The sequence below is a fragment of the Anabrus simplex genome, chromosome X (assembly GCF_040414725.1).
Source record: "Anabrus simplex isolate iqAnaSimp1 chromosome X, ASM4041472v1, whole genome shotgun sequence".
In the NCBI taxonomy this organism is placed as follows: domain Eukaryota; kingdom Metazoa; phylum Arthropoda; class Insecta; order Orthoptera; family Tettigoniidae; genus Anabrus; species Anabrus simplex.
Window position 1 is genome coordinate 161082356 of NC_090279.1, and position 13585 is coordinate 161095940.

Below are 13585 nucleotides of genomic sequence, written 5' to 3' on the forward strand. Positions count from 1 at the left end.
ATACACATTTGAAACAATAATAATGAGTTACTATACATATTGAGAATACAAATAATTACAATACAGCGGTCAAAATGACCACATCGGCGGTTCTAGGTATACAGTATGTTCCGGCGGTCCTAGTGTTAATGTTTTTCATTTAGTCACCCTGGCGTAGAATAGGCTTAGCCTCTGTATCATTGGGCCATAAGCCCACTTAAGGGTTTTAAAAACTTCTAGGAGTGCGAGTGTATAACCTCCTGCCCTTTTTTTTCATGACCAGTAAGGTTCAACCTTTTTTTTTTTTTTTTAGTTCATTTTGAGTGGGCACTTATTGCCCCTGTTTATGTTTCAGTAGCAGAAAGTGAAAAACTGTTGAGCAGAAGATAAGCCCAAAACAGGGCTAAGTGACTGTAAATACCTTATTTGAAGATTGTTAGGTATAACCTTATGCTCTGTAAGAAATTTATGCCTCTGAGAGGCTGGACTGTGTTAATTTTGGAGTTCAGCCTCCTAGGCTATGTAAGTTAGTGGAGCAAACATGATCTTATAAAATAGTGTACCTGTTTCAGAGCTAGGAGGGGGGATCAAATATAAATGGGATTTTATTTTTTATTTATATTCATTTATTGAAAAACATAAGGCAATTATAATTTATTTTTCCACATAGTTTCCTGCTTTGGAAATGCATTTGTCCGAGTGCATGGGCAATTTTTTGAAGCCTTTATCGTAAAAAGAACAGGGTCGTGTCACCAGCAAGTTGCGCACAAAATCTTCCACACTCTCGTCATCTTCAAATCGTTGCCCTCTTAGAGCTTCTTTAAGTGATCCAAACAAATGGAAAATGCAGGGCGATAAGTCCGGGCCGTAAGGAGGATGATCAAGTGTAGTCCAGTGCATTTCCTGCAGCCTGGAGACAGAGCTGCAGTATGCTGCGCATTGCTGTGGAGTAGGATGACCAAATCGGTTTGGGTTCGTCTGTTGCGGCAATATGCAACCCTCGCCTTGTTCAACAGCTCGCAGTAGTAAGCAGCATTGATTGTGCGTCGCTCATGCACGTCGATCAGCGCCAATAATGTCTTTAACCGCACTAATGTTTTCGTCCATAATGCTAGTCCGACGACGGCAATCGTGTTGCTGATTTTCCACACGTTCTCATCCTTCCTTGAACTGTTTAGGCCATGCAAACACACGCGTCTTTGACAACAATTGATCACTGAACTGTGCAGTCAATCTCTGGAAATTTCTGCCACTGTAACACCTTCATGACGAGAAATTTTATAATTGTGCATTGCGCAGGTGAGGGGTGCACCTGTTGCTCCGACATCGTGTGCGTTACTGATGAAATGGCGGGAAATATCTAACAGCACACTCTCCCCACTCCTAACAGTCCCGCCTAAGCATAGAAGCCGCGTGGGGCCAGTCCTACCAACTCTCGATGTTCACGAACAAAAATCCTGTTTATATTTGATCGACCTTCGTATAAGGCCCATCCCTTTGTGTATTATCATGTTGATAATTCTCTCTAGTTTTGTACCTGATTTTTGGACTTTAAGTCATTGTTGTTGGAGCTGACGAGTTCATTATTATATTGTTACTGTTTATTCAGATCCTCTATCTATCAAATTTAAAGCTAAAAAAAGGGAAAGAAATTAAATTTCAAAATTTAGTGCATTAACTTATGAAACCAAGTCTTGTGTCCAGGTCCAGGATGGAAGGTCAGGTTGGTTTGAAACGAAGAGTGGAGTCCAGCAAGGAAGTTGTCTTTCACCACTTCTCTTCATAATCATAATGGATGAAGTTTTAAAAGCGGTTAAGAGAAAGGATCCAACAACTAATGCCCTGGTTTTTGCTGCTGATATAATGGTATGGGGTGAGACAGAAGCGGAAGTACAAACTAGACTAGATCTCTGGCATGAAGCTTTTACAACCTTTGGTCTCAAAATCAGCAAAACGAAGACAGTTGGCTTGGTGATGAGTAGAAACTCTCAAACTGTTCATCTAAGAATTGGAGATGAGGAGATGGATATTGTAGACAACTTCCAGTATTTAGGTAGTGTTCTGTCATCAGACAATACCATACATCAAGAGATTAGTAACAGAATACAGAAAGCTTCCAATTTCTATCACGCTGTACATCAAATACTTTGGGATGAAACATTTCCGTTAGTTTCCAAGATCAGCTTGTACAAAATATATCTAGTACCTATATTGATGTATGGGCTGGAAGCAGCAACACTTACTGGACCAACAAAGAGTCGTCTTCAGGTAACAGAAATGAAGTTTCTTCGTTCTTGTCTACAAAAAACAAAAGGAATGTGGATATCCAATAACAGCTTGGATTGGAAAGAAGCTTGCTGGAGACTCTAGAAGTGAAGAGATTGCAATGGTATGGTCACATGAAAAGAATGAACCCTCATAGGACTTCTTGAAATACTTCGACCACAATGTTTCTGGGAAGAGACCAAGGAGGAAGACCTCGTGATGTTTGGGAAAAGCAGATAATGAAGGACCTTGAAATTAGAGATGCGAACTGGTGTCATATATATGAGCAGCATCTGTGGATGGATAGAACAAACTGGAAGAGGCTCGTACACACCCGCACCCGGCTTGCTGGAGCGAAGAAATGATGATGATGATGATGATGATGATGATGATGATGATGATGAACTTATGCTCTGGTCAATTACTTGTCTGCCCATTCACCCCAGCACCTTCTTACATGTCTGTGATCCAAGATATTCCCATAACAATTATTATTGTAAATGTAGTTTATTTTTCTAATGTAAATTTTGATATCTTCTTTGCTTTTATTTTTGATGTAAATTTTTTTTAGATCTGTTTTGATGTTTAGAATGGGTGTGAGTTGCTGTATACTTGCTTTCCCAAACTGAATGCCAATTTCTATCTAATCACATTTTTGTTTTCTTTTTATGCTAGTGTGGAATTTAAATTTTGTTTGACCTATATATAATGGGCAATGCAGTTTGTTTCTTGACATTTGAGTTCATTGAAATGACGCTACCATTACAACTGTTATATTATTATTAAATTTTAATTGTTTTGGTAATTATTTAGGGGTTGTCTAACAAGCTATTAATGGGCTGGCTATTTTACTGGTAATTTTCTGTTTTGTCATTTTTGGTTACACGAATACCTTTCGTTGAACTATACATGGTTCTATAATAATAATTATTATTATTATCTTTGTGCATCAGGGAGTAGGTGTCCGGCTCCATGGCTAAACTGTTAGCGTGCTGGCCTTCGGTCCAGAGGGTCCCGGCTTCGATTCCCGGCCGGGTTGGGGATTTTACCCACAATTGGTTAATTCCAATGGCTTGGGGACTGGGTGTGTATGGCATATTCGGCAATAGAAATCATCCTATGCAGGCACTCATCTTCACAGACATGCAGGTAGCCTACGAGAAAAAGACTCGCACTAGGCCTCTCTGGAGGCCATACGCCATTATTATTAGGGAGTAGGTTTCTAAATTTCATTTATTTATAAATTAGTTTTGATGGAATGAAGAACCTAACAGTAAAAAAAAAAAAGTTTATGGTGATACAAGAATGGGAAAGAGCAAGGAAGGGAAGGTAATGGCTGTGGCCTAAACTCTTTCATTGCTGCATTTCTTACAGCATAAGAATCCTCAACTTCCTAATTAAAGCAAGAAATTGAAACAAAGTGCGTTTTTTAAATGTATTTTGAGGATCCCCAGTCAGAAGGTCTACAAGGAATACATCTATGTAATGAAAAGTCTAATTTATCAGATCTACTGACAAAGCGTCTTATGGTTTCCTATGGCCAAATGTGAAAATAACTAACAGTAAAGTGTCTAGTATTTTTCTATGTCTGTCTGCGATGACATTCAATAAGATGAGGTCAAATAAACTACAATGTATAATATTGGTTTGAAGAAAAGACTGAGAATTGTAAATGTGGCACAACATTGGCAAATAGTCTTATCACTGATATTTGCAATATTTAAAATTGCTGCAAGTTTATTCTTTTACATAAGAGCTCTTAATTAATGTGGAATTTCTGTGCAGTCTTTATATTACTGACAGTTGAAAACCAGAACTTCAACCCGGCACAAATATGCGATATAACATTATACCGTATATACGCAAATAATCCCTGCACCCTAATTTTACGAAGGCAAATTTAGAAAAAGTTAAAAAAAAATTACTTTATACATAGTTTTGTTAAATATTAATACAGCAGAAGTCTGTTATTCAAAGAATTCGTAACAACAAAAACTTCATTTGCTATACAGATTATTGTTATATCGATTTTTTCATAAAAGTCGGAAAAGATACAAAGAGTGCATTAAAATCGGTATAAAATGAAAATCAGTTTGTTCTAATCTGCTCAAAAGCTTTCACGGATGAATTCCATACTGCGGCTTACTTGTTAGTCATTTTCTAATTCCCATACTATGTGAACGTGCATGTTAAATTTCATTCTTAAAAATTAAAATAGTTTCACTCGTGAGGTTTATGCGGGAAATATTTAATTTTTATTACTCAAACAGCGTACTTGATCCAACATCAGCACACATTTATTTTAAAAACATACTTCCGGCCCCAGTAGAATAATGTTTGCCTTTTCCTTAAAAATTAACATGGGAATAGCCTTTTTGATATTTAAACAGACGCGAGACTATATAACCAATCCTCTGAAATCGGAGATGCATGCTGCCATATCTTGAGAATTCTTACTAAATATCAGTACTGAGTATTAAAATTAAGTGATAGTTTACTTCAGTCTTTACTTTTAACAAGTTGATAACTGCTATCGGCCACATTATACACACACTTACTGCGAAAACAAGTTCTTCCCTTTTGTTCGAATTTGCATGTTTGTTTGGATTGAATTGCACTGCTTCTTCATTACAATGCTGGATGATATATTTCTTAAAACAAACCATTTATTGTGACATTGCTTTTAAAGAACTGTTGGTTTTAACGGAAAAATTTAACAGTCTTGTCTAAATCCTATATAAACTCTGAATTTAAGAAATTGCTTATTACGGCATATTGTATAAAATGGTGTAATTTTTTCACATTTTCAGAAAAATGTATCAACTATAATGTTCAATGTTGATTTTTGTTTGTTATGCATTTGGGGATTGCCGACATCAATGTAAAGCTTATTTTCAAACTTTTGTTCTCAGTAGATCGTAGATTTCAACAACTACTACTACTCATGTTTTCATTCCTCCCCTGAAGAGGGAGGTGTGCCTCCTACGTGGAGATGCTGTATTTCAGGCAAGGAGATTGGATTTCAGATCAGTCTGTCAAATAGTCAAGGCAAGTTACTGTGGAGATGATGCAAATGAAAGGGAAAGTGTTTAATATTGAAGACTCATCATCGGTTTGCCCTTCCAGCGAGCCGGGTAGGGTGTTTGAAAACGAGCGTCTTCCAAAGTTGCCTATTCAAAAACATTTCGTTGTCCAAGACAGATTCCCAATTCCATCCTCTTCTCTCCATGTCTTCCCTCAGTTGGTCCATCTTCTTCTTGGTCTTCCAGCTGGACTTCTACCTGTTATTCTCTTTTACAAATAAGCACATGGTAAACTTGTGCTATTCATTCGTTTAACATGCCCAAACCATTTAAGTCTAGATGACCTAAGTCTTTCCTCCATCGATTCATTTAGACCTAGGTTAGATCGGATCTCATCATTTTTCACATGATCAAGTCGGGTCTTTTGGAGGGCAGTTCTAAGAAATTTAATTTCACAGGCTTGAATCCTACTACAATCCTTTGATGTTAGCGTGCACGTTTCCAGAGAATATGTAAGGATGGGAATGAAATATGACTTGTACAGGGTCATTTTTGTATTTTGTGGGACCTTCTCATCCCATAGTAGGTGTCTAACGATACTGTAAAAGTTAGAGCCTTTGGTTACTCTGTAATTTCTATTTCAGCTCTGTTATTACTAGCCATTACGCTTCCTAAATAACTGAATTGGTGTACTATTTCAACTTGGTGGTCCTGTATTTTTATGATGCATCCTGTATTATGTCTGAAGAAAAGTCACAAATAATAAAGAGATTACAAAATGGGGAGAAGGAACTGTGTCTACCACACTCAACGATTTCTACAATTTGGAAGGACAGAGAGAAGATCTCATGTATTAACTAAGACTGGGTGCAACATTATTGATCAATTTACATTGTTGCTACTCCTTTTCTGACTTATTTAACATTTTGCTAGCATATTATTGTTGAACATACTTTGTAAACATTAGAGGAAGAAGTTATGCTTTTGAAGTAGGCCTATTAACTTTATTCTGTTAATTACATACATACATACATATCCCACGTCGTTCCATCTTAAGCGATGGGTCGGCAAACGAGGATTCTCCACCAGTTGCGATCCCTGAACTTCTCTCCTTCTTCAATGCTTTCCAAAGTATGTCCTCTCTGTTGAATGTCAATCTTCATAATGTCCTTGTACCTGAGTCTTGGTCGCCCTCTTGGTCTTTTGTCTTCAAGTTTTAGATCGTACATTTTTTTTTGGTAATCTGTTATCACCCATGCGTCGCATATGTCCATACCATCTCAGTCGCTGCACTGTTATTTTGTCCTGCAGTCTTACAACTTGAGCCTGCTTGCGGATTTCCTCATGACGGACTCTGTCCCTCCGTGTTTTGCCGATCGTGCTATGGACAAATTTCATTTCTGCTGCCTGGATTCTACTAACATCTTTGTTTCTCATGGTCCATGTTTTGCAACCATAGGTCAGGATTGGTACGTAATAAGTTTCATATATGACTCTCTTACATTTTGTTGGTATTTTCTTGTTCCATATTATGTCTTTAACTATTTTGTAAAAGTTGCTACCTGCCTGAATTCTGTGGGAAATTTCCTTATCTATAGAACCAGTATCAGAGATAACACTTCCAAGATATTTGAATTGATGGTTCATCTGTAGCTGTTTCCCCTCCATTTCAATGTGTCCCATTGGTTGCCTGTATCTCTTCATGAACATAACCTCATTTTTCTCTTGGCTGCAGATGAGTCCATATTCTTTAGCAGATTCTGCCCAGGAGTTTATTTGTCCTTTAAGATCTTCTTTAGAATCTCTCCACAAGCATATAATACAATATAACTTTCATTTTCTTACCTCCAATGGTTTGGTGGACTTTTCTCTGAATCTCTTTCATCACAGTGATGAAAAGAAGAGGAGACAGAACACCACCCTGTCTTAACCCAGATTTTATATCAAAGGTTTCAGTCATTCCTACAGGTGTTTTGACTTTACTTCAGGTATCTTTATACAAATTCTTGATCCGGTGTATCATGTCATCCTGTATTCCAATTTTCTTCCGTGCTTCCCACACCTCTCTATTCACTGCATCAAATGCTTTCTTGATATCCAGAAAGGCTAACCACAAATCTCGGTTGTGTTCATAGTATTTTTCCATTAATTGACAGACTGTAAAGATTAAATCAGTTGTTGATCTCCCCTTCCTGAATCCATACTGTTCTTCGAAGAGGTTCTCTTCAATAAGGGGTCTGATTTTACACTCTATAATTCTTTCATAAAGTTTACCAACTTGAGATGTTAAAGTGATGCCTCTATAGTTGGAACATTTCTTTGTCTCCTTTCTTGAAGATTGGAATTATGATGTCCGTTTTCCAATCGACTGGTATGTCCCCTTCTTTCCAGATCTTACAAAAGAGTCTGTAGATCCAATGTTTTCCAGAAATGCCCATTGCCTTGATCATTTCCCCTGCTGATTTTCCAGTTTTGATGTATTCCCAGGCATATTCTACATCATTCCATGTTAATTCTAACCTGTTGTCAGAGGTAGTACCGGTACTGTCTTTTTGGGTAAGCTGCATGCAATTCACATTTAGTAATTCATCAAAGTAAGTTCTCCAAGTCTCTTTGATCTTCTCATCTTCAGTGATCAGATTTTCATTATCATCTCTTAGGTATTTGGAGTGTTCTTTATCTATTTTTCTATTTTTCATCATCCCATATAACATTTTCTTATTACCATTAACATCCTCTTTCAATTCATCACTCCACTTGTTCAACCACTTCTCTCGTTCTTCTGTAACAACTCTGTTTGCTTGTTTTTTAGCAACCCTGTATAGTTCCTTATTATTATCAGTCCAGTTCTTGAAATATTTTCTGAACATCATGTTCTTGTTCAGGACAGCAGTTCTTGTTCTGTCATTTCACCATGGAGTTTCCTTCCATCGTCTTGTGCCACTGGTTCATCCACAAACCTTCTCAGTTATCATTACTAGATTTTCTTTCAGATCCTTCCATTCCTCCTCAACTGTTCTTTCATCTGTCTTTGGTATCACTGTTTTGATGTTTTCTTGGAACTATATTATTCTATCATTGTCCTTCAGCTTCCAGGTCTTGAGTTTCTTTACATGTGTGGTTCTTACTTCTTTTAACTTGTTAAACTTTAAGTATCCAATGAGGAGTCTATGATCACTTTCCAGGGAGACACTGGGAATCACTTTTACATCTAACAGTCTATTTTGTAGTTGTTTCTCGATCAAAAAGTAATCTATAAGAGATTCACTTTTTCCATCCCATCCATATCTTGTGACCTTATGGCTTTTTTGTTTTTGATACCAGGAGTTCCCTATTATAAGGTTGTTCCTCAGACAGAGGTCAAGCCGTTAGTTCCTTCTGGGTTTCGTGGACCCCATCCATGTGCTCCTAGAATACTTTCATATCCATCTCTCACAGTTCCTACTTCAGCATTCATATCCCCTATGATAATTGTTCCATCTCCTCTTATTCTTTCTTCTATGTCTTCTTCAAAATGTTCTTTTTCTTCATCTTCACAACCAGTCTGTGGTGCATAGCACTGAATGATGTTGATGTTCTGGGAAGAATCCAATTTCAGCATTATGTGAAGAATAAGATCAGAAACATATTTTACTTCTACTACATGATCTTTCATTTGATGATCCATAACAACACCAACTCCATTTTTTGCTTGATCTCCACCTGACCAAAATAGATGGTATCCCTCTCTGAGTTCCTTTGATCCTTTTCCCTTCTACTTGGTTTCACTGAGTCCCAGTATGTTCCTTGTTTTCATTAAGTCTACACATTCCTCTATTTTGCCAGTTAGTGTCAGAATGTTTAGCGTGGCAATTTTGATTTGTCTCATATAGAGTTTTGTGTGTTCTCCTCTTTGGTTGTGATTGAGCATCAGGTATTGAACCGTCATTAATATCATTACCAATGAGGGAACTAGAGTCATTATTCTGGTGATTACAATATTTCCATCCGAGGCCTCGTTTAGTTTTGACAGCAATTCCAAATTATTCAGAAGCTGACTTGCTGGGCCTATCACTTCCGAAGATTTTTCTGTCGGGGTTATCTCCCTTAGCCTTTAATAGTCCCCTATCAACCTGCACGGCAGAAGGCTCTGAGTCAGATCTCAGGGATCAGATATTGCCTCTTCCGCCAGATCCGCCGTACCAGTGATTTTCACTTCCGCCTTCACTGCCGTTGAGGTCTTCACCCGTATCCCTGGGCATGGGTTCTGTGTTATACCCCACAGGACTGGGTCACCGACTGAACTCAGCCATCCTATCACTCCAGCCTACTGAAGTGTAGGGTGCCCACCCCCACGATGTGGACGCGCCAGACAGGAATTACTCTGTTAATTAACCATCTAAATCTGCAGCCTGAAACTTAGAGATATGACATTTTTAACAAAAAAGGATTTGTGCGACTATCGCCAATAACAACCCTTCCTAGTTGTTATAACTGGTTTTGACTTTAGTTTCATGTTCACAATGTAGAGTTTAGTCACTTTCCAAGAAAGACTTTATTTTCCTATACTGAATATGTGCTGAAAAAGAGTCAAAGCTTTACCAAAGTGCAGTTACGGATGACAATCTTCAGATGAAATAAGCTTCTGATCTGAACAAGCAACAAAATCTTGCAATCACTGATACTATAGAGAAGAGGAGCTAACGCCTTACCTATCTGTTTCTTGAGTGCTGTGTCTGTATCACTAATGCGAGCGAGAGCCTCCAAAAGTTTGACCAGAGCACAGGCCGAGGGCAGGTACACAGTGCGCTCCACGTATCCCTGGCAGTAACGAGCGGCTTCACGGATTAGCTCTCGAACAGAGCTCAACTTGGCAGACTCTGCATCCAGCCGACCGGCCAAAAAGCGCAGTCCATCTGAAAAATGTAAGTCTTGTATGTACCTTCAACAAAATGTGTGACACTCATCTAAAGCCTGTTGTACACGATCAAATTTTTAAATTTTTTTTCAACTTGCTTTACGTCTCACCGACACAGAGGCCTTATGGTGATGATGGAATAGGAAACGGCTAGGAGTGGGAACGAAGCAGACATGGCCTTAAGGTACGGCCCCAGATCACTCTACCAGATCAGAAGGCCACAGATTCAAACTGTATATGTCTCCCATAATTACCACAAAAATGGTGGTTTACATACCCTTAGCAATAGTTAAATCTGAAGACCAAAGACATCCATCACGTACAGACCATCTTTTTAACTCCAACAATAATGCAAGATAAAAACTACATCAAAAGGATATCAAAATAATGTACTGTTTTATATTAAGACTACGCTTTTCTTAAAAGAAAAAGTGACACAAAAGTGTTGGGCATATATGGAAGAGACATCACTTTTACGGGATTCATATGTAACCACAACATATTTCATTAATGCTTCAAGACATGCCAATAGTGTTATATTAGGTGGGTGTTTTCAAGTTACATTCAATGTTCTTTTCCATTTATTGGGTCGGTGCATATGTTTGTGTGGTATTCTTTTGGATTGGCAACAATGCGGCATAAAGGGACTGCTTATCATTATTCCGTTGTTTTAACTGTGTTTGGAGTTTGTGTGTTGTGAAACACAGGTTTTCTTGATAGTGAACGTGTTATTTGTGTATATTTCAGACAAACGGATGTTAAGTTGAGAAAAGTGAGCATTTCCGACACATTTTACTCTTTGAGTTTAACCGAGGATCCAGTGCAGCAGGAGCGGCAAGAACAATTTGTGAAGTGTACGGGAAGTAAGCAATTGCTGAAAGAACAGCACAAAAATGGTTTTCCTGCTTTCAAGCAGGAAGGTTTGACTTGTCTGATGATCCACGTTCTGAAAGACTTCAGATTTTGACGAAAATCGGTCAAATGAGTTGCTTCATGAGAATCCTCGTCAAACAATCCGAGAAATGGCGCACGTTTTTGAATGTGATCAGTCAACTATGGTACGCTATTTGCATTCGATCGGTAAGATACAGAAATTGGGTATATGGGTACCACATGTGCTAAATGACAGGAACAAAAATCAACGAGTAAACATCTGTTCATCATTGCTTGCCCGGCTTGATGCTGATTTCTAGTCATGGCTCACAAACCGGTCTAAGCCATCTGCAGATTTAACAACACCGCTGCGCAAAGCCCATTTTAATTCACCCGGGAAGGATCTGATTTGTTAACTTCAGCAGTCAATAAATAAAATATCAAATTTTCTTTTTTCAAATTATTCATCAGTATGACCAACCCTGTAATGCTCATACATCTGGTTCACATTGTTTCCGACCACCCTATATTGTAAGAATAGGTCCTAAGACAGGACCAACAAAAAATTACATAAATGGCAAGGAAAGTTAAATTGTGGGAACTGAAAAACAGAACTTCTTACAATTAAGGGTGGAATGCCAGCCATATAATCTATGGGTAGCAAGAATGTTTTTTACTCGGTCATCATCATCTTCATTTCCCATTTCCAGCTTCCTGGGTTGGGTTGTGAATCAAGGACCTCCACAGCTGCACGTCTCTCCACCACTCTTCTCCTGGTTTTCCTCCCCTCTTCTCTATGCACTCCCACACTGAATCTGTCCACCTCGTAGGGGGTCTTCCTCGTGGTCTCTTTCCTGTTAAATTCTCTGAAGAAACTATTTGGCACTCTCTTCTCCCATTCTCATTTATGCCCATACCACTTTAGCTTTATTGTTTCTATCCTGTCTTGAAGTTTCAAAATTCCTGTCCTTTTCCTTATCTCTTCATTTCTAATTCTAGCCTTTCTGGTCTTGCCCTGGATACCTCTTAGGAATTTCATCTCCGCTGCCTGTATTCTACTCTCCTCTTGTTTTGTCGTAGTCCACGATCCAGCTGCATAGGTTAGTATGGGTTCATAATAGGTTCAATATAATACTTTCTTACACTTCTTCACGACATCTTGGTTCCACAAAATACCCCTTATACTCTGGTAGAAGCTGTTTGCTTGTTGTATTCTTTTCCCAACTTCCTCGGTTATCCTTCCATCTTCTGTGATCACACTTCCCAAGTATTTGAAACTTTTAACCACTTCCAGAATTTTACCATTCAGTTTTATCTTTCCTCTTCCTTCCTTCCCCTTGTCATCACTATTGTTTTACTTTTCTCTGTGCTTACTTTCATCCCAAATTTTTCTATCCCTTGATTTCATACATCTACTTGTTTTTGCACTTTCGCTTAATCCTCACCCCATATCACTATATCATCTGCAAACAACATGGCTTTTGTTGCCTGTCTTCCCAATCTCTGTTTAATGTTCTTATGAATTTCATCCATGACTATGATGAATAGTATAGGGGATAGTACACTTCCCTGTCGGGGACCAGTTTCAACTTTAAACCATTTTCTTTTTCCTATACCAGTCTTCACGCTACTAACACAATTTTTGTACATAGCTTTTATCATTTGCACTTCCACTCTGTTAACTTGGTTTTTCCTTAATGTGTCCCATACGAACTGTCTGAGCACACTGTCATAGGCTTTCTCAATATCAATAAATGGAGGTCCCAGATTCAATTCTTGACCAGCTCAGAGATTTTTACTTAGTTTGAGGTCCATTCGGACTATGTGTGAACAACTGAGGACATATCTGACAGTGAGAAAACCAAGATAAGTGCTGACCATACATCAAGTACGAAATCTGCAGGCCCTTGGGCTCAGCAGTGGTTGCTTTGTAATCATGGGTGTAGTGCTATTATGTTGATTTGCTTATTTGTCTAGATGGAATATTTAAGACAAAGATTGTATTAATTAATAGAAGAAGACATAGCAGCACTGACAGGTACACAATCTCTTAAGACATTTGATAAGATTTACTTCATCCACCATAAAATTAACTCTCAGATGGCCACATACCTTTAAGTAATGATGAGTTTGTGCTGCTCTGAAAACCATTCCATGCAAAGAGGTCTGCAATAGTTCTCATGAGCTGGCCGAAGCACAACTTGATGATGGCTGAACCCTCTGGGAACATACTGGGGGCATCCCTCACTCCATCACTCTCATTCAAAAGATTCTGAAACAATAAGTGCTCCACAACATCAGAACTAACTAAAACTTATTTGAGAAAGCCAGCAGTCCAACTATCTCAGCCAACTCAGCCTGATATGGACTCAAAAAGACAGATGAATTAAAACCTCTATTATCCAAGGTAACGCGGAACGAGTCTACTTTGGTTAAGTGGAAACTTGGATAATATGGATGGCTACATTAAAATTTTCGTCAATAAATATTGTACAGTATTATTAAACTTCTTCACATACCTTAGCAAATTTGGTATTATTAAAAAAAA

The 13585-nt window shown here is 38.3% G+C and overlaps 1 protein-coding gene across 1 annotated transcript in view; it reads right to left on the minus strand.

The window, feature by feature from the left end:
- Positions 1 to 13585, minus strand: part of Fancd2 — a 147846-nt gene that overhangs the window by 28509 nt on the left and 105752 nt on the right. Inside the window, exons 19-20 of the mRNA XM_067158781.2 lie at positions 13150 to 13309; positions 9959 to 10162 (exon numbers count right to left, since the gene is read on the minus strand). Coding sequence (XP_067014882.2) covers positions 9959 to 10162; positions 13150 to 13309 — 364 coding nt within the window. The remainder of the gene's footprint in view (positions 1 to 9958; positions 10163 to 13149; positions 13310 to 13585) is intronic.